This window comes from Pristiophorus japonicus, chromosome 11 (genome assembly GCF_044704955.1).
Source record: "Pristiophorus japonicus isolate sPriJap1 chromosome 11, sPriJap1.hap1, whole genome shotgun sequence".
Taxonomy (NCBI): Eukaryota; Metazoa; Chordata; class Chondrichthyes; family Pristiophoridae; genus Pristiophorus; species Pristiophorus japonicus.
Window position 1 is genome coordinate 264,127 of NC_091987.1, and position 20,775 is coordinate 284,901.

Genomic DNA, 20,775 nt, shown 5'->3' on the forward strand with positions numbered 1-20,775 from the left:
TCCTGTGGAGTTCTTCCATACCTAACAGCACCAAGGTTTCGGGCATCTCCATCTTTGGATGCAAACCAAACAGTGTCGCAAGAAGTTCTGTGACCTCACTCGTCTGGTGTAAATGCGTACGTGTTCCCCAACTCTTACCTGTGAACCTGTGAGCCTCTGTCTGTTCCCATAACTCTTACCAGGCAGGCTCTGTGCAGACTCAGCAAAGCAGCATTTAACTCAGGATGTGGGCCTACCACAGTTATTGCCTCATTTGATGCTTTGCCGACAATCTCAGCTGCTTAAGCTGCCCATGCATTTCTTCAACATACATACATGTACTGTGATTCACCAAACTTCCTTTCTTTTGCAGGCCAAGGTGGTACATAACAGGCTGCAGCAGCAACAACCAGGAGCGGGGGAGCCTGAACTACACCAGCTCACAGACCTGGAGGAGCGAGTACTTCACCTATAGGCCGCAGGTGGCCATCCCGTGGCAGTGGGAACCGAGCCCGCTGGGGCCAACATTGGTCAGTGAAAGCCTTCCTCTCATCCCATCTTCCATTTAAAGCAGAAGGCCTTAACATTTAGCTGCTCCACATACTGACCACCGTTCTTCCAGCATGCCCACCCCTTCCCTCACTTTAACACCACTCTTGTGCCATTTGTGCTTCCAGTTAATGTCCCGGCTCAGCCTGTGACTGAGCCCCCCCCCCCCCAGACCCAGTCTGCAGGGAGAAGGAATGGGGGGGAGGGGGGAGGAGGAGGAGGACGATGCAAGCACCCCATCACTGCTTCTCCCACTCGCACGCACCAGCTCAGATACTGGGAGTATACCGTCATTGCAGTTAAGCTTAGGGGAGGGGTCTGCACTGGGTGATGCACTGGGGCCTAGCGGGCTGCAGCAGGGTCAAGGGGTAAGGCAAGCTCGGGAGCCAGCTCCCCGAAGGGCGAGTTCGTGCAGGTTCTTTTCCACAGGACTCAGGTAAGGACATCGTTGGAGAGGCGTTTGAACAAAGGGTGATGGCCTAGCACTCCGACATGATGGGGCAATGGCAAGTGTGCCCGAGAGCCTGTTGCAAGTGGTAAGGAGCATGGAGGAGTCCGGCTCCTGCATTGTACACAGCTCTGCACACACCATGAAGCCCATCATTGCCAGTGTGCAGACGATGGTGGTCTCCCAGACGGACCGTGCGGATCCTGACCTCATGAGGCATCTCACGGGCGATGTGGCAGCTTCTATGAGTGGCTCGATATCACCACTACTGACCGAGTTGGCCGAGTCCTGGAGGACATAGCTGCCAGACTGGGCCCACAGCAGGTGGTAGGAGAACCAACACGAGGGAAAAACCTACTTGCCCTCGTCCTCAGCAATGTGCCTGTCGCAGATACATCTGTCCATGACAGTATTGGTAGCAGTGATCATCGCACAGTCACTGTGGAGACAAAGTCCCATCTTCACACTGAGGACACCCTCCACCGTGCTAAATGGGATAGATTCAGAACAGATCTAGCAGCTCAAAACTGGGCATCCATGAGGTGCTGTGGGCCATCAGCAGCAGGAGAATTGTATTCCACCACAATCTGTAACCTCATGGCCCGGCTCATCCATCACTCTACCATTACCATCAAACCAGGGGACCAACACTGGTTCAATGAGGAGAGCATAGGAGCAGCACCAGGCGTATCTAAAAATGAGGTACCAACCTGGGTAAGCTGCAACACAGGACTAAATGCTAAGCAGCGGGAGCAGCATGTTATAAATAAAGCTAAGCGATCCCACAATCAATGGATCAGATCAAAGCTCTGCAGTCTTGCAACATCCAGTCGTAAATGGTGGTGGACAATTAAACATTTAGATCAGACCAAATTGCGATTTACTGACAACCAAGAACAACTTGAAGAGGACATCACCATCGACGATCCACCAACACACACCCAACCAGCAATTGACCTCGCTGTCAATCACGAGGATGGACCCACCGTTCCTGACAGTCCGGTCAGACCAGCCACGGTGCAGTGCAGCAATGGTCCAACCAACTCACACACGCCAGGGTTTGAACTTAGACCATCAACCGGGGAGCAAAGGGCTCTGGATCACCTCAACTTGTAAATAACTTGTACCAAAGACTTTGGGGGGGGAGTGATGTATGTATGTAACTATGTAATACTTGCCACCAGAGGGCGCGACTGTTGGAGTCCTAGTGGTCATCTGCACACACCTGCAGGGCCAGTATAAAAGGTTGGCTGCCATGTTGTTCAGGCACTCTGGAGTTGTAATAAAGAAGACTAAGGTCACACTAAGTTTAGCTCACAGTACTCAGCCTCGTGGAGTTCTTCTATACACAAATTTTCCATCACAAAGACCGCCTACTTGTCAAATTTTTATCTCATAACACTCCTTTGAAGCGCCTTGGGACATTTCACTACGTTAAAGGCGCTATATAAATCCACTCATCTATTGGAGAACCAGCGATTCAAATTTAAAATTCTCAGCCTTGTGTTTATAGCCCGTCATGGCCTTACCTCTGCCCTATTGTTGCAACTTCCTCAGGCACGACAGGGGCCCAGGAGAGGCGAGGGCCCAGGGGCAACATGGGCCAGCCCACACTGCGATCTATGGACAGTAGGCGTATGTGTGCGCACTAGGTCCGTGCAGCAGAGCTTGGTCTCCAGTCTTCTTGTTTAATCTTTTCCACTGGATCAAGACCTAGTTCTGTCAAGCCCGTGTGGTGGTTGGTGTGCAACAGCCACCCCACGTTAACAGAATCCACGCACACGCATCAATATGTAGTTCAGGACCTGAATGTCAGGTCCCTCATTGGAACACCTGTGAACTCATCCCTTTTTGGTGTGGAAGCAAGTCATCCTCGATACGAGGGACCGCCTAATACTAATACTGGAGAAATCCTTCAGTCTTTGTCAACTCCAGACGTGACTATACCCATGCTCTCCTGGCTGGCCTCCCATCATGCATTCTTTATAAACTTCAGCTATCCAAAACTCTGCTGCCTATATCCTATCCCGCACTAAGTCCCCCCTGGTCACCCAATGCCACAAATTTAAAATTCTCAGCCTTGTGTTTATATCCCTTCATGGCTTCACCTCTGCCCTTTCATTGTAACGGTCATGTATGTAACCTTTACGTAACACCACTGCAATACTGTATATACTTAAGCAATGCACACCTTGACCACAGGGGGTGAACTTGTGGGAGACACTCCTTACCTGGTCATCCAGGTATACAAAGGGAGGTCCCACGCAGGGTCATCACTTCTTGGTCCTGTGAATAAAGTTTCAGGTCATAGAGTGACCTTGTCCATAGAATGTGCCTCGTGTGAGTTTTGTGCCATTGAGTAAGGACATTACATTGGTGACGAGAAACGGGAATCAACGACCCACGAGAATGGCCACCGATAGCACAGAGGAACGGTACTGTGTTGGTGAGGACTGGGACGATTTCATTGTGAGGCTCCAGCAAAGCTTTGTCACGAAGGACTGGCTGGGAGATACAGCGGCCAACAAGCGAAGGGCCCATCTGCTGACCAGCTGCAGACCTAAGACTTACGCGCTCATGAAGGATCTACTAGCACCCGAAAATCCAGCTTTGAAGAGCTCAGAAAACTAATCGGTGAGCACCTCAAACCGGCGAGCAGCATACACATGGCCCGACACAGATTCTACACCCACCGACGTCGTGAAGGACAGAGCATACCGGACTTCGTTGCGGACCTCCAGCGTTTGGCCAGCCTCTGTAAGTTCACAGATGCCTGCAGGGGGGAGATGTTAAGGGACTTCTTTATTAAGGGCATCGGTCATGCGGGGATTTTCCGAAAGTTAATTGAGACCAAGGATTTGCCTTTGGAAGCGGCGGTGTTGATGGCTCAGACCTTCATGGTGGGGGAGGAGGAAACCAAAATAATATACGCGCGCAATTCTGCCTCCAACGCGGCGGGGATCAGGGAGTCAATATCATAAACGTGGCTCAGAGCCCCGCAGGCAGGCAGGGGCAGTTCGACACACCCCAGGCAGCAATAGACCCCAGAATAGGTTTTCAACAGAGACAATGGCAGGCTGAACGGACATTTACGCTATTACAGTGGACAATGCGGTCCGGGATGGGGCCATTGACACCCATTAACAGGGTACTCAAGGGCAGTAAAAGGGATAATCAACAAGGAATGCCGGGTCATAGCTCCTTTGTTCACAACAATGGGAAGCTCAGCTCATACTGGAGGTGTGGGGGCAAACACTCTGCCAGGACTTGCAGGTTTCAACAATTTGTCTGCAGAAATTGCAACCTCAGTGGCCATTTAGCTGGAATGTGCAGGAAGCCTGTAACCAGGCTAATTTACAAGGCGGATGGACCAGAAGAGGGGGCTGTGAGGCAGGAAGACTCTTCGGGCAAATCAATGGACGCTGAAGTTCAGTGGGTTCATGTGGCAAACATTCACAGCTCATATCCCAAAACGCCACCAATGATGATGAAGGTTTTATTAAACGGCATCCCTGTACGCATGGAGCTGGACACGGGGGCCAGCCAGTCACTCATGGGCATTCAACAATTTGAAAAGCTATGGCCACGCAAAGCCAGTAGACCCAAACTAGAACGCATTGAGACACAACTACGGACATATACCAAATAAATCATTCCGGTGCTAGGCAGTGCAATGTTGGCGGTCACACACAATGGTTTAGTGAACCAGCTGCCGCTCTGGATTGTCCCGGGCAATGGTCCCGCACTGTTGGGGAGGAGCTGGTTAGCCGAGATGAACTGGAAATGGGGGGATGTTCACGCAATGTCAGCTGTGGAGCAAAGTTCGTGCTCACAAGTCCTACAACAATTTGAGTCACTATTCCAACCTGGCGTCGGGACGTTCATATGTACCAAAGTAGTGATACGCATCACCCTGAACACTAGACCAGTGCACCACAAAGCCAGAGCGGTGCCGTATGTGATGCGGGAGAAAATTGAGAGCGAATTGGACCATTTGCTGAGAGAGGGCATCATCTCGCCCATTGAATTCAGTGACTGGGCGAGCCCCATCGTTCCTGTCCTAAAAGCGGATGGTTCTGTCAGAATCTGTGGCAACTACAAGGCCACTATCAATCGGGTGTCCCTGCAAGACCAATACCCGCTCCCGAGAGCGGAGGATCTTTTCGCCACGCTGGCAGGCGGCAAGCTGTTCACCAAGTTGGACCTCACTTCAGCCTACATGACCCAAGAACTGGCCGACGAATCTAAACTACTGACCACCATCACCACGCACAAGGGACTGTTCGTTTACAACAGGTACCCGTTTGGCATTCCATCAGCGGCCACGATTTTTCAAAGAAACATGGAAAGCCTGCTTAAATCCATTCCGGGAACGATTGTATTCCAGGACGACATCCTCATCACGGGTCGTGACACCGAGGAACACCTCCACAACCTGGAGGAGGTGCTATGCCGACTGGACTGGGTAGGCCTGCGACTCAAGAAGTCTAAATGTGTGTTTTTAGTTCCTGAGGTTGAGTTTCTGGGCAGGAGGGTTGCTGCAGATGGGATTCGGCCCACCGAATCCAAAACAGAGGCGATTCAACGAGCACCCAGGCCCGGCAACACATCGGAGTTGCGTTCATTTCTGGGACTTTTGAACTATTGCGGGAACTTTCTGCCGAACTTAAGCACGTTGTTGGAGCCGCTTCACGTGCTCCTGCGTAAGGGTTGTGGTTGGTTTTTGGGGGGCTGTCAGGAACGGGCTTTCAATTGGGCGCGGAACCTATTTTGTTCAAATAAGTTATTGACCCTGGACGACCCTTGTTAGAAATTGGTTCTGACATGTGATGCATCGTCCTATGGGGTTGGGTGCGTGTTGCAGCAGAGTAATGCTGAGGGCCAACTACAACCTGTGGCTTATACTTCCAGGTCGCTCTCTCAAGCAGAACGGGGATATGTGATGGTTGAGAAGGAGGCACTTGCATGTGTCTATGGTGTAAAAAAAATGCATCAGTACCTTTTTGGCAGGAGGTTCGAATTAGAAACGGACCACAAGCCGTTAACATCCCTATTGTCAGACAGCAAGGCTGTCAATGCCAACGTATCAGCTCACATACAGCGATGGGCTCTCACGCTGGCTGCTTATGACCACTCCATCCGGCACTGGCCCGGCACTGAAAATTGCGCTGACGCGCTCAGCAGGCTTCCACTGGCCACCACCGAGGGGGCAGCGGAACAAAACGCTGAGTTGGTCATGGCTGTCGATGCCTTTGACAGCGCAGGCTCCCCCATCACAGCCCGCCAGATCAAAATCTGGACAAACAGAGATCCCCTCCTATCCCTGATTCAGAAATGTGTCCTGACTGGGGATTGGGCGCCCGCACACTGAGCATGCCCCGAGGAGGTCAGACCGTTTCACAGGCGGATGGATGAGCTCTCCATCCAAGCTGACTGCCTACTATGGGGCAGCCGGGTAGTCATGCCCCAGAGGGGCAGGGAAGCATTCATCAGGGAACTCCACAGCAAGCATCCAGGCATCGTGCTGATGAAGGCCATTGCCCGGTCACATGTTTGGTGGCAGGGAATTGATTCAGACCTGGAATACTGTGTTCACAGGTGCACGACGTGTGCCCAGCTGGATAATGCCCCCAGGGAGGCCCCGCTCAGCCCGTGGCCCTGGCCCACCAGGCCATGGTCACGTATTCATATAGACTACGCGGGCCTGTTCATGGGAAAAATGTTTCTCATTGTGGTAGTTGCGTACTTGAAATGGATCGAGTGCATCATTTTGAATTCGTGCACGACATCCACCACTGTGGAGAGTCTGCGCGCGGTCTTTGCAACCCACGGCTTGCCGGACATCCTTGTTAGCGATAATGGCCCATGTTTCACGAGCTACGAATTCCGGGAGTTCATGTCGGGCAATGGCATCAACCATGTCAGGACAGCACTGTTCAAGCCGGCCTCCAATGGCCCGGCGGAACGTGCAGTCCAAATCATTAAACAAGGCATGTTCCGGATTCAAGGACCCTCCCTTCAATGCCGCCTATCGCGTCTCCTGCTGGCCTATAGGTCCCGACTGCACTCGCTCACGGGGGTCCGCCCGCTGAGCTACTTATGAAATGGACACTTAAAACTCGGTTGTCCCTCATTCACCCAGTCCTGACCGACATAGTTGAGGGCAAGCGCCAGTCCCAAAACGAGTACCATGACCGAAATTCAAGGGGGAGATGTATAAAAATAAATTACCCCGTATTTGTCCTCAATCACGCCATGGGGCCCAAATGGCTTGAGGGTACTGTAATAGACAAAGAGAGGAACAGGGTCATCATGGTTAAACTTAACAATGGGCAGATATGCCGTAAGCATCTGGACCAAGTAAAAAAAAGGTTCAGCATGGACACTGAGGAACCTGAGGAAGATCATGAGATGTTGCTCACACCACCGCCAGTGAACGAGCAACAAGAACATTCAGCAGCATGCACAGTCCCTGCGGTCAGCCCGGGCAGGCCGGAATCACCACAGGCGACAGACACTCACGCCAAGGCTCAACAACCAGAGCCCCAACTGCGGCGCTCCACGAGGGAGCGTAGACCACCTATGATCCCAATAAGACTTTGGGGGGGCGGGGGGGAGTGATGTCATGTATGTAACCTCCATGTAACACCACTGCAATACTATATATACTTAAGCAATGCACACCTTGACCACAGGAGGTGAACTTGTGGGAGACACTCCTCACCTGGTCACCCAGGTATATAAAGGGAGGTCCCACGCAGGGTCATCACTTCTTGGTCCTGTGAATAAAGGTTCAGGTCATAGAATGACCTTAATAATAGAATATGCCTCGTGTGGGTTTTGTGCCATTGAGTAAGGACATTACAGTAACTTCCTCAAGCATTACAACTGCATTTGCATTTTCAAATCCTTTGAGTATGGCCTCTTGTGCATCCATTGGCAGTTGTGTCTTCATTCACCTTCATGCACTCGAATTTCCTCCCTAAACCCGTTCATCTGTCCACTGCTCTGTCCTCCTTTAAGATTCTATTTAAAACCCACCTCTTTTGGTCACTTCCTCCCAAAATATCCTTCTTTGGCTTGGTGTGTATTTAATTTTTGATTCTATGCCTGTGAAGTGCATGCAAGTTGTTTTTGCTTTTATAAGATGATTTTTTAGACACCTCCATTCCAGGCTGAAAACCCCACAACTCTCTCTGGTCTTTCCGACACTGGGGATTAGCTCCGTGACTCCTCTCGGCACTGCCTCCATTGCTTGACTGTCCGCTCTTTTACATAAGAACACAAGAAGATAAGAAATAGGAGCAGGAGTAGGCCATACGGCCTCTCGAGCCTGCGCCCCCATTCAATAAGATCATGGCTGATCTGATCATGGACTCAGCTCCACTTCCCTGCTCGCTCCTCATAACCCCTTATCCCGCGGTGCAGGCTCGAAGGGCCGAATGGCCTACTCCTGCACCTATTTTCTATGTTTTCTATGTTTATCGTTTGAGAAACTGTCTATTTCTGTCTTAAACTTATTCAATGTCCCAGCTTCCACAGCTCTCTGAGGCAGCGAATTCCACAGATTTACAACCTCAGAGAAGAAATTTCTCCTCATCTCTGTTTTAAATGGGCGGCCCCTTATTCTAAGACCATGCCCTCGAGTTCTAGTCTCCCCCATCAGTGGAAACATTCTCTCTGCATCCACCTTGTCAAGCCCCCTCATAACCTTATACGTTTCGATAAGATCACCTCTCATTCTTCTGAATTCCAATGAGTAGGGACCCAACCTACTCAACCTTTCCTCATAAGTCAGCCCCCTCATCCCCGGAATCAACCTAGTGAACCTTCTCTGAACTGCCTCCAAAGCAAGTATATCCTTTCGTAAATATGGAAACCAAAACTGCACGCAGTATTCCAGGTGTGGCCTCACAAATACCCTGTATAGATGTAGCAAGACTTCCCTGCTTTTATACTCCACCCCCTTTGCAATAAAGTTCAAGATACCATTGGCCTTCCTGATCACTTGCTGTACCTGCATACTATCCTTTTGTGTTTCATGCACAAGTATCCCCAGGTCCCGCTGTACTGCAACACTTTGCAATCTTTCTCCATTTAAATAATAACTTGCTCTTTGATTTTTTTATGTATTAACAGCATAACTCCCAGCCAATAGCAAAATACACACTGTGCTGTAGGATGCAGCTATTAAATGAAAGATTTACCCCTGCTGGCCCAACCATCACTGAATAAATTAAGCTTCCACAACAGCCGACTGGAAATGTTTTGAAATTGCCCATATCTAACACAGGTGATGAATTTTTGGGGCGAATGGAGAGGAAAATAATTCTCAAACCCTTTGGCCCATCAGAAAGTTTCTATCTAAGTCAATAATTTATTCTTAGAAGAGTATCTTCTGCATCTTGTACTGTTTCCTCTTGTATATCAATGAAACTAGTCTATTTCCATCTCCTGAGCCTGTTCTCTAATCAAAACACAGCCAATAAGCCAACTCTCTCTCCTAATTGTATCTGGTACTTCTAGTCATCAATCTTAATATGGATAGCCACTTTGTACTGTACTCTACCAACAGATATGAACATTTTCATTGGAAAACCAATTGTATTCAACAGACGTCAATGAATATCATCTATACATTAATTAAACATGACATCACAGCACAGAGCACGTGATAAATGGCAGTTGTACCACTTTATCTTTAAGAATGATAATATAAACAGCGTAGGAACAAAATAGATTGGACCTCCAGTGTTCTGTGTCATGTAGTAGTAGGATGATAGTTAGAAACAAATGAACATTTATATAGTGCCTAACCAAATCTTTCAAATGTATCTCAAAACACTTCACATACAATAACTTTGAAGTGCATGTGCCATTGCTATATCGAATAAATGCAGCAACTATTTTGCACATAGTAATTTCTTTGGTTGTGTTGGCTAAGGGAAGAATGTTGGTTATGATCTTAGAAAAACTCCCTGCTCTTTTCTGAATATTGCCATTGGATCTTTAACTGCCACCAAAAAAGGCATTGGTTTAACATCTCTTGTGACAAGCAGGCAGATGGATAGCTTGCAGACACATAGACAGCTGGATTGATAAGCAGGCAGAGACAGATAAGGAGACAAACAGAAAGATGGGCAGAGAGGCCGGCACATCGATAGATAGACATAAATAAATGGCTAGACGTTGAAACAGTTGATGGACACAGTTAGATAGCCAGATAGCTAGATAATTAGATAGATAGATAGTTAGATAGATAGATAGACAGACAGATAGATAGGTCGATAGATAGACAGATAGATAGATATACAGTAGATGGGCACAGACAGACAGATAGTGAGTGATGCTGTGGTTTGATAGATACACTGATAGACAGACAGATAGATAGATAGAGAGAGAGATAGAGAGAGAGTGATAGACAGACAGATAGAGAGATAGATAGAGAGAGTGATAGACAGACAGATAGATAGAGATCCACTGACAGACAGACAGACTGGTGGGTAGATAGATAGAGAGAGTGATAGACAGACAGATAGAGATACACGCATAGACAAACATATGGATATAGATAGATATAGATAGATTGACTGACCAATAATTAGATCGACAGACAGACAGGTGGATAGATAGATAGAGAGTGATAGACAGACAGAGAGATAGATAGATAGAGAGAGAGAGTGATAGACAGACAGATAGAGAGATAGATAGAGAGAGTGATAGACAGACAGATAGAGAGATAGATAGAGAGATAGAGAGAGAGAGTGATAGACAGACAGATAGACAGAGATACACTGATAGACAACTCTTTTGGGGGGGGGGAACAAATAAACATTAGATCGAGTGCCCCCCGATCTGGGGGATACTCCAAACACTATTAACTGCGCTCTTTTTTTTGTTCTTTTTTTGTTTTTTTTTGGTGGGGGGGTTTGTGCTTTTTTTGGGGGCATTAAAACCGTATAATTTACAAGTGCCCCCTATAAAAGGGGAGGGGGACACTAAAACCGGCAAATAAAACAAATTAAACTTTAAAACATATAAAATCAAATTAAAATTTGGTTGCCGGGGGTGATGATGCACTCCAGTCCCTCCGGCGCCTACCTCTCGCGGAAGGCCGCGAGCGTACCGGTGGACACCGCGTGCTCCATCTCCAGGGACACCCTGGCCCAGATGTAAGCGCGGAAGAGAGGCAGGCAGTCAGGCTGAACGACCCCCTTGACCGCCCGCTGCCTGGACCGGCTGATGGCCCCCTTGGCCGTGCCCAGGAGCAGTCCCACGAGGAGGCCCTCGGACCTACCCGCTCCCCTCCGCACAGGGTGCCCAAAGATCAGGAGAGTGGGACTGAAGTGCAGCCAGAATTTCAGGAGCAGCCCCTTTAAATAATAGAAACATAGAAACATAGAAAATAGGTGCAGGAGTAGGCCATTCGCCTGCACTGCCATTCAGTGAGTTCATGGCTGAACATGCAACTTCAGTACCCGCTTCCTGCTTTCTCACCATACCCCTTGACCCCCCTAGTAGTAAGGACTTCATCTAACTCCTTTTTGAATATATTTAGTGAATTGGCCTCAACAACTTTCTGTGGTAGAGAATTCCCAGGTTCACCACTCTCTGGGTGAAGAAATTCCTCCTCATCTCGGTCCTAAATGGCTTACCCCTTATCCTTAGACTGTGACCCCTGGTTCTGGACTTCCCCAACATCGGGAACATTCTTCCTGCATCTAACCTGTCTAAACCCGTCAGAATTTTAAACGTTTCTATGAGGTCCCCTCTCATTCTTCTGAACTCCAGTGAATACAAGCCCAGTTGATCCAGATAGAGTGATAGACAGACAGATAGAGAGAGATACACTGATTGACAGTCAGACAGATAGATAGAGAGATAGAGTGATAGACAGACAGGTAGAGAGATAGAGAGAGAGATAGAGTGATAGACAGACAGATAGATAGAGATAGATAGAGAGATAGAGTGATAGACAGACAGATAGATAGAGAGATAGAGTGATAGACAGACAGATAGAGTGATAGACAGACAGAGAGAGATACACTGATAGACAGACAGAGAGATAGAGTGATAGACAGACAGATAGAGAGAGATACATTGATAGACAGACAGACAGATAGAGAGAGAGATAGAGTGATAGACAGACAGATAGATAGAGATAGATAGAGAGATAGAGTGATAGACAGACAGATAGAGAGATAGAGTGATAGACAGACGGATAGATAGAGATAGATAGAGTGATAGACACAGATAGAGAGATAGAGTGATTGACAGACAGATAGATAGAGAGATAGAGTGATAGACAGACAGATAGAGAGATAGAGTGATAGACAGACAGAGAGAGATACACTGATAGACAGTCAGACAGATAGAGAGATAGATAGAGAGATAGAGTGATAGACAGACAGATAGATAGAGAGATGGAGAGTGATAGATAGACACATAGAGAGATGGAGAGATGGAGAGTGATAGACAGACACATAGAGAGATAGAGTGATAGACAGATAGACAGATAGAGAGATACACTGACAGACAGACAGACAGGTGGGTGGACAGGTAGTGAGTGATGTAGTTTGATGGACAGACAGGCTTTAAGAAGGCCCGGGGAGGTGGTTGGCCGAGCCCCGCCCCGCTGTCGGTGCCGCTCAGTAAATGCCCGGGGCGGGGAGCGGGGAGGGCGGATCGCTGGTCAGCCGCGCGTGAGGGGGAGGGGCCGGGATCTGTGGGCAGCAATTGAGGCCGGGGATCGAGTGCTGCGGTTAGGCCTCTGCCCAGCTCTGGGCGATGGTCACCCGCTGTGTTCCGTCACAGCGTTAAACTGGGCTCTGTGTTAACTGGCAAACACTGAAGATATTTTCTAAGCCTCTCATTAATTTTGATAACTTTGATCCTATTTCTTGTTATTTTTGAGCAATTGAAGAAAATACTTGCAGTTAATGTATGTGTAAATGTGCCGTGTACAGGCCTAGTGTCCCCTTCCCCCGGCCCCCTGTCCCGGCCCGGCCCGGCCCGGGCTGTGCGGCCTGCCCCGGCTCCCTGTCCCGGGCTGTGCGGCCTGCCCCGGCTCCCTGTCCCGGGCTGTGCGGCCTGCCCCGGCTCCCTGTCCCGGGCTGTGCGGCCTGTCCCGGCTCCCTGTCCCGGGCTGTGCGGCCTGTCCCGGCTCCCTGTCCCGGCTCCCTGTCCCGGCCCGGGCTGTGCGGCCTGCCCCGGCTCCCTGTCCCGGGCTGTGCGGCCTGCCCCGGCTCCCTGTCCCGGGCTGTGCGGCCTGCCCCGGCTCCCTGTCCCGGGCTGTGCGGCCTGTCCCGGCTCCAGCCATGCCCGAGTGGGGCGCTGGGGGAGAGGCCGGTCTCTCGGAGGTGCTGAGGTACTTTGGGCTGCTGGCCCTGTTCTTGGCCTCGGTCCTCACGCTGGCGCTGTACGGGCTCCAGCGGCTCTTGGGGGCTCCCTGGGGGAAGGCGAGGGCCGGGGCGGTGGCGGCTGCTCCCCCGGCCGACTCCCCCCAGGGCACGGCCGCCTTCCTCTCCTGGCTGCTGGCCCTGGGGAGCTGGAGCCGCGAGTGGCACAACGCCTGGGTCTCCGCGCTCAATGAGGCGGCCGCAAAAAGCGGGGTGAGTCTGTCTGTGTGTCCCGGGGGGGGGTCCCGGGGGGGGGGGGGTGCAGGGTGTCCCGGGGGAGGGAGGGGTGGGTGCAGGGTGTCCCGGGGGAGGGAGGGGTGGGTGCAGGGTGTCCCGGGGGGGGGGGGAGGGGTGGGTGCAGGGTGTCCCGGGGGGGGGGGGAGGGGTGGGTGCAGGGTGTCCCGGGGGGGGGGGAGGGGTGGGTGCAGGGTGTCCCGGGGGAGGGAGGGGTGGGTGCAGGGTGTCCCGGGGGGGGGGGGAGGGGTGGGTGCAGGGTGTCCCGGGGGAGGGAGGGGTGGGTGCAGGGTGTCCCGGGGGGGGGGGAGGGGTGGGTGCAGGGTGTCCCGGGGGGGGGGGGGGGTGGGTGCAGGGTGTCCCGCGGGGGGGGAGGGGTGGGTGCAGGGTGTCCCGGGGGGGGGGGAGGGGTGGGTGCAGGGTGTCCCGGGGGGGGGGGAGGGGTGGGTGCAGGGTGTCCCGGGGGGGGGAGGGAGGGGTGGGTGCAGGGTGTCCCGGGGGAGGGAGGGGTGGGTGCAGGGTGTCCCGGGGGGGGGGAGGGGTGGGTGCAGGGTGTCCCGGGGGGGGGGAGGGGTGGGTGCAGGGTGTCCCGGGGGAGGGAGGGGTGGGTGCAGGGTGTCCCGGGGGGGGGGAGGGGTGGGTGCAGGGTGTCCCGGGGGAGGGAGGGGTGGGTGCAGGGTGTCCCGGGGGGGGGGGGAGGGGTGGGTGCAGGGTGTCCCGGGGGGGGGGGGGGAGGGGTGGGTGCAGGGTGTCCCGGGGGGGGGGGAGGGTGCAGGGTGTCCCGGGGGAGGGAGGGGTGGGTGCAGGGTGTCCCGGGGGAGGGAGGGGTGGGTGCAGGGTGTCCCGGGGGAGGGAGGGGTGGGTGCAGGGTGTCCCGGGGGAGGGAGGGGTGGGTGCAGGGTGTCCCGGGGGGGGGGAGGGGTGGGTGCAGGGTGTCCCGGGGGAGGGAGGGGTGGGTGCAGGGTGTCCCGGGGGGGGGGGGGAGGGGTGGGTGCAGGGTGTCCCGGGGGGGGGGGGGAGGGGTGGGTGCAGGGTGTCCCGGGGGGGGGGGAGGGTGCAGGGTGTCCCGGGGGAGGGAGGGGTGGGTGCAGGGTGTCCCGGGGGAGGGAGGGGTGGGTGCAGGGTGTCCCGGGGGAGGGAGGGGTGGGTGCAGGGTGTCCCGGGGGAGGGAGGGGTGGGTGCAGGGTGTCCCGGGGGAGGGAGGGGTGGGTGCAGGGTGTCCCGGGGGAGGGAGGGGTGGGTGCAGGGTGTCCCGGGGGAGGGAGGGGTGGGTGCAGGGTGTCCCGGGGGAGGGAGGGGTGGGTGCAGGGTGTCCCGGGGGGGGGGAGGGGTGGGTGCAGGGTGTCCCGGGGGAGGGAGGGGTGGGTGCAGGGTGTCCCGGGGGGGGGGGAGGGGTGGGTGCAGGGTGTCCCGGGGGGGGGGGAGGGGTGGGTGCAGGGTGTCCCGGGGGGGGGGGAGGGTGCAGGGTGTCCCGGGGGGGGGGGGGGGGGGGGGGGAGGGGTGGGTGCAGGGTGTCCCGGGGGGGGGTGGGGGGGGATGCACTGTGTCCCGGGCCGGGGGGGGGGGGGATGCACTGTGTCCCGGGCCGGGGGTGGGGTGGGGGGGATGCACTGTGTCCCGGGCCGGGGGTGGGGGGGATGCACTGTGTCCCGGGCCGGGGGTGGGGTGGGGGGGATGCACTGTGTCCCGGGCCGGGGGGGGGGGGGGGGGGGATGCACTGTGTCCCGGGCCGGGGTGGGGGGGGGGGGATGCACTGTGTCCCGGGGTGGGGGGAGAGATGCACTGTGTCCCGGGCCGGGGTGGGGGGGGGGGGATGCACTGTGTCCCGGGCCGGGGTGGGGGGGGGGGGATGCACTGTGTCCCGGCGGGGGGGGGGGGGGGGGGGGGGATGCACTGTGTCCCGGGCCGGGGTGGGGGGGGGGGGATGCACTGTGTCCCGGCGGGGGGGGGGGGGGGGGGGGGGATGCACTGTGTCCCGGGCCGGGGTGGGGGGGGGGGGATGCACTGTGTCCCGGGCCGGGGGTGGGGGGGGGGGATGCACTGTGTCCCGGGCCGGGGGTGGGGTGGGGGGGGATGCAGTGTGTCCCGGGCCGGGGTGGGGGGGGGGGGATGCACTGTGTCCCGGGGGGGGGGGGGGGGGATGCACTGTGTCCCGGGCCGGGGTGGGGGGGGATGCACTGTGTCCCGGGCCGGGGTGGGGGGGGGGGGATGCACTGTGTCCCGGGCCGGGGGTGGGGGGGGGGGATGCACTGTGTCCCGGGGTGGGGGGGGGGGATGCACTGTGTCCCGGGCCGGGGTGGGGGGGGATGCAGTGTGTCCCGGGCCGGGGGTGGGGGGGGGGGGGATGCACTGTGTCCCGGGCCGGGGGGGGGGGGGGGGGATGCACTGTGTCCCGGGCCGGGGTGGGGGGGATGCAGTGTGTCCCGGGCCGGCCAGTCTCTGGGGGGGGGGGGATACAGGGTTAGGATGGGTCTTGGTTTAAGTGCCTGTGGAAGAGTGTGCAGGCTGAAGTATTTTAGCTTGATGTACATCCTGTGACTCTCCAACTGGAGCATTGGATCTGAGGTGTTGGCCTGTCTGTCACTCTTTAATGTTGCGTCACCTGTGATATATTTCCAGCATTTGCTGTGTTTCTTTTAAATGCAGATTTCCAACATTTCTGCCTTTCTCCTGTATTAAGGAGGGAGTAACTTCACGCGAAGCACTGAACCTTTCTGTTTGTGCAGATATAAGATCAGAAATGTAGCTCACGCTTTTTGCGGGTTGTGAGGAAAGCATTGATTGTGGTAGAGGGTACTGCAGCTCACTCTGGGGAGCACGCACGCCTGGTGTCCTGATCTGCTCTCTCTGTGAAGTCACTTGTGCTGCTCCAGTCTCATGCTCCCTGTGTGCAGTGACAGCAATGAGTGGCACATTATAATCATATTTCCCAACTCTCGGGTGCTATAATGACTGAGGAAGTGTAAATACTGGATCAGTTTTGCTTTTAAACATTTTTTTTAGTTGAAAAGAGGAGGATTTGTGTGGGTGACCTTGTACGTGAATATCTGCAGTAACTGAATACATAAGAATGTTTCCACTAGGATTTCAGTTTAAAATGTAGTGTATTTACAAAATGTCCATGCAGTTTTTAATACCCAATGTATGATTTTTTTTTTGTCCTTCCAAATTTGTGTTGTGTATGGAGGGGACATTATGAGCTGTGTAACGCTGGGGTGAAGTATTGCTACTTACAGGTCATGTCACTAGTGTTTGGAGCAATTTGAATCCAGGGATATGGGGATTGTGAAGGAAGGTGGAGTTGAGGTAGAACATCAGCCATGATCGTGTTGAATGTCGGAACAGGCTCAAACGGCCGAATGGCCTACCCCTGCTCCTATTTCTTGTGTTTTTTTGAAATGATAAATTAACAATAGAGTACAAAACGGACATCTCCACATTTAAATTGGCTGGTGTAATTTTTCCCAATACCTGTAATGCATTGATGCCAATATGCTATGGGGAAAATATTGCAGTTAAGCTAATGAGCTGTAATGTTGTATCTGTTTGCTAAATAAGTGATCCTTTGCTGAAATGCCAGTTTGGTTCAGTGTACTACTTGAGTCAGTAGGTCATGGGCTCAATTCCTGTTACAGGACTTGAGCGCAGAATGTAGGCTGATACTTCAGTGCAGTACTGAGGGAGCGCTGCACTGACGGGAGTACAGTCTTTCAGCTGAGAGACGTTATACTGCTGTTCAGCTGGGCAGCAAAGATCCCATGGTACTATTTAAAGAGAAGCAGGGGAGTCTTACTGGTGTTCTTACCCATATTTATTTCTCAACCAACACCACCAAAACAGATTGTCTTGCCATTTAAAAAAAAAAAAAAAAAAAAATTGTTCCTGGGATGTGCGTGTCGCTCTCGAGGCTGGCATTTATTGCCCATCCCTAATTGCCCCTTGAGAAGGTGGTGGTGAGTTGCCTTGAACCGCTGCAGTCCGTGTGGTGAAGGTGCTCCCAAAGTGCTGTTAGGGAGGGAGTTCCAGGATTTTGACCCAGTGACTATGAAGGAACAGCGATATATTTCCAAGTCAGGATAGTGTGTAATTTGGAGGTGGTGGTGTTCCCATGGCCCTGCTGTCCTTGTCCTTCTAGGTGGTGGAGATTCTGGGTTTGGGAGATGCTGTTGAAGAAGCCTTGGCGAGTTGCTGCAGAACATCTTGTAGATGGTACACACTGCAGCCACATTGGGTCGGTGGTGGAGGGAGTGAATGTTTAAGGTGGTGGATGGGGTGCCAATCAAGCGGGCTGCTTGTCCAGAATGGTGTTGAGCTTCTTGAATTGTTGGGAGCTGCACTGATCCAGGCAAGTGGAGAGTATTCCATCACACTCCTGACTTGTGCCTTGTAGATAGTGGAAAGGCTTTGGGGAGTCAGGAGGTGAGACACTCACCGCAGAATACCCAGCCTCTGACCTGCTCTTGTGGCCACAGTATTTATGTGGCTGGTCCAGTTAAGTTTCTGGTCAATGGTGACCCCCAGGATATTGATGGTGGGAGGTTCAACGATGGTAATGTCAAGGGGAGGTGGTTAGATTTGGAGATAGTCATTGTCTGGCACTTGTGTGGCGTGAATTTTACTTCCCACTGAACAGTCCAAGCCTGACTGTTGTCTAGGTCTTGTTGCATGAGGTCATGGACTGAGGAGTTGTGAATTGAATTGCTGTTTATGGGACTTTGTCATATGCAAGTTGGCTGATTTGTTTCCCTACATTACAAGAGTGATTGCATTCCAAAATGTACTTCATTGGCTGTAAAGTGCTTTGGAATGTGCCATGCAGGTTGCTATATAAATGCAAGTTCCCCCTTTCTATTGACAAAACTCATTGGAGAAGTTCAGATAATGCACAGAAATAAGAGTGTTGTGATACTTGGAGTGATTTCTGGGTATCAGCAAAACTGTTAATCTTTCTCATACAAAAGCAAAATACTGCTGGAAATCGGAAATAAAAACACAAAATGCTGCAAATACTCAGCAGGTCAGCCAGCATCTGTGGAGATAGAAACATAGAAAATAGGTGCAGGAGTAGGCCATTCGGCCCTTCATGGCTGATCATTCCCTCAGTACCCCTTTCCTGCTTTCTCTCCATACCCATTTATCCCTTTAGTCGTAAGGGCCATATCCAACTCCCTCTAGAATATATCCAATGAACTGGCCTCAACAACTCTCTGCGGTAAGGAATTCCACAGGTTAACAACTCTCTCAGAATTAACGTTTCAGGTCGATGACCTTTTAATATTGCTTATATCTGTTTACTCTGTATAGCTTTTTGTGTTTCTTTCACTTTTCCTATTTTGTTTTTTAGTGAGCCGATTGCGGGAAAGATGATGTAATGTGGGCTAAAATCCAAATCTGCCATTCCACTTCCTCTTCTCCCTGAATCCTTATTCTGTTGAAATGGGAATTAATCACTGGGTCTACTATAACTTTTTATTATTTCTCCAAGACTCTGAAACGCTTGCTCTCTGTCCTTGCTTATAAACTGTTAAAGCTCGACCTGAAACGTTAGCTCTGTTTATCCACAGATATTTGTTTTCTCTCTCTCTCTCTCTCTCTCTCGCTCGCGCGCTCTTTCTCTCTCTCGCGCTCGCTCTCCCCCCGCCTGCCCCACTTACAGTGCTGCAGGGAGGTGTTGAATGGTGCCTGCGATGAAGGCGAGGAATATAGAAAGAGTATACACTGGCTGTCCTCACTGAGTCAAGAGCAGCATTGTTGGTGGTCGGACTCTGTAACCCTTCAGTTGCCAGTCACATGCAGACTGGGAGAAGAAATAGTGAGGGAAGAAAGCTGGTGAGGTAAAGGTTAACTTGTGTTCATAAAGGACAGGTATATACGAAAATAAAATCACCTGTATTACACAGGGAATATTGGATGATTAGATAAAGCGTGAAATTTAATTGGTTCAGATGTGTTGCATAGAATGGTTTATGCATGTCACTGACCGCCTAGGATTGATTTTAAGTATCTTGTGTTGTGGAGATATTGGTTGTATGTAAACCTGTTAATCCAAGGATTACAGAAGCAAACATGTAATAATACCCCCACAGGTGTAGGAAATAGGCCATTTGGCCCCTCGAGCCTGTTCTGTCAAAATTTGACTGTGCAAGTGAAGGATTATGGTGAGAGTTAACATCTAGGTGTAACACTTTGCCAGCTCTTGTACTCGGCCTCTCCCAATATATTTCTCTCAGATACTCGTTGACCAACTGTTTGTTTACAGTGCTTTTCCTGTATTTGTTAAATGTGATTACCAGGAATCACTTTGTTTTAACTCCGCAGTCAGTATTTGTTGAGCCATGTCTGTGTAGATTCAGTATTTCATTGGGTGTGAGGGGCTGGGGAGGAAGGGAACCACCACTTTTGTTTTAGTGCAGACTATAACTTGAGCTTTGGGATATTGGCAAACATTAACTTCAGTTACCTGCTGCGGGGCAACTGCTAACCTAGAATCATTGATCATACAGCACAGGAGGCCATTCGGCCCATCGTGACCGTGCCGGCTCTTTGAGAGGGCGATCCAATTTAGTCCCATTCCCCAGCTTTTCAAATTAATCCTTCAAATTAATACTCTTCCAAGTACAGGTCAAAATGAGAGAGGAAAGAGAGCTGTAATTTATACTGTCTCAAAGCATTTCACAGCCAATGAATATTGTCCATTGTGTCGGTGAATACAGTAGCCAATTTGCACTCAAGGTCTCGTAAACAGAAAATGACGTTAATGACCATTTAATTTCTTTGGTGTTTGTGGTAGGAATGCTGGCCAGGACATCTCCGAGTTGTGCCATGAGATTCTTTTATGCTCACCCGATCAGGGCAGACAGGGCCTCAGTTTAACGACTCATCCAAAAAATGGCACTTGTGACAATGCAACATTCCCTCAGTACTGCACTAGAGTGTCAGCCTACGTGCTTCATAACCTGGGCATGGAGGCAAAGAGTGCTTCTTACTGAGCCAATCTGACACTTGGTTCAATAATCAGGATCAGTGATAATTCTTGTGTGGTAGTGCTGCAAAAAAATGCACAACTCCTTGATGGTGCATTTACTCAGAGCAATGTGGTGGTGTACTGAATCTTGGAGCAGGCAAGTCCCAGGTTCCATCCCTGGTTTGTTATGCGTTAGTTAATCT

At 52.1% G+C, this 20,775-nt stretch overlaps 1 protein-coding gene across 5 annotated transcripts in view; it reads left to right on the forward strand.

Annotated features, from left to right (window-relative positions):
- The window catches only part of LOC139275951 (C2 domain-containing protein 2), a 111,946-nt gene that overhangs the window by 12,378 nt on the left and 78,793 nt on the right, over positions 1-20,775 (forward strand). For 2 of the 5 annotated variants that reach the window (XM_070893190.1, XM_070893194.1), the window contains exon 1: positions 12,685-13,587. In XM_070893190.1, the coding sequence (XP_070749291.1) occupies positions 13,294-13,587 (294 nt within the window). In that variant the 5' untranslated portion in view covers positions 12,685-13,293. Of the gene's footprint in view, positions 1-352; positions 510-12,684; positions 13,588-20,775 lie in introns of those variants that run through there. The other 3 variants (XM_070893195.1, XM_070893191.1, XM_070893192.1) reach the window with 3 other exon arrangements.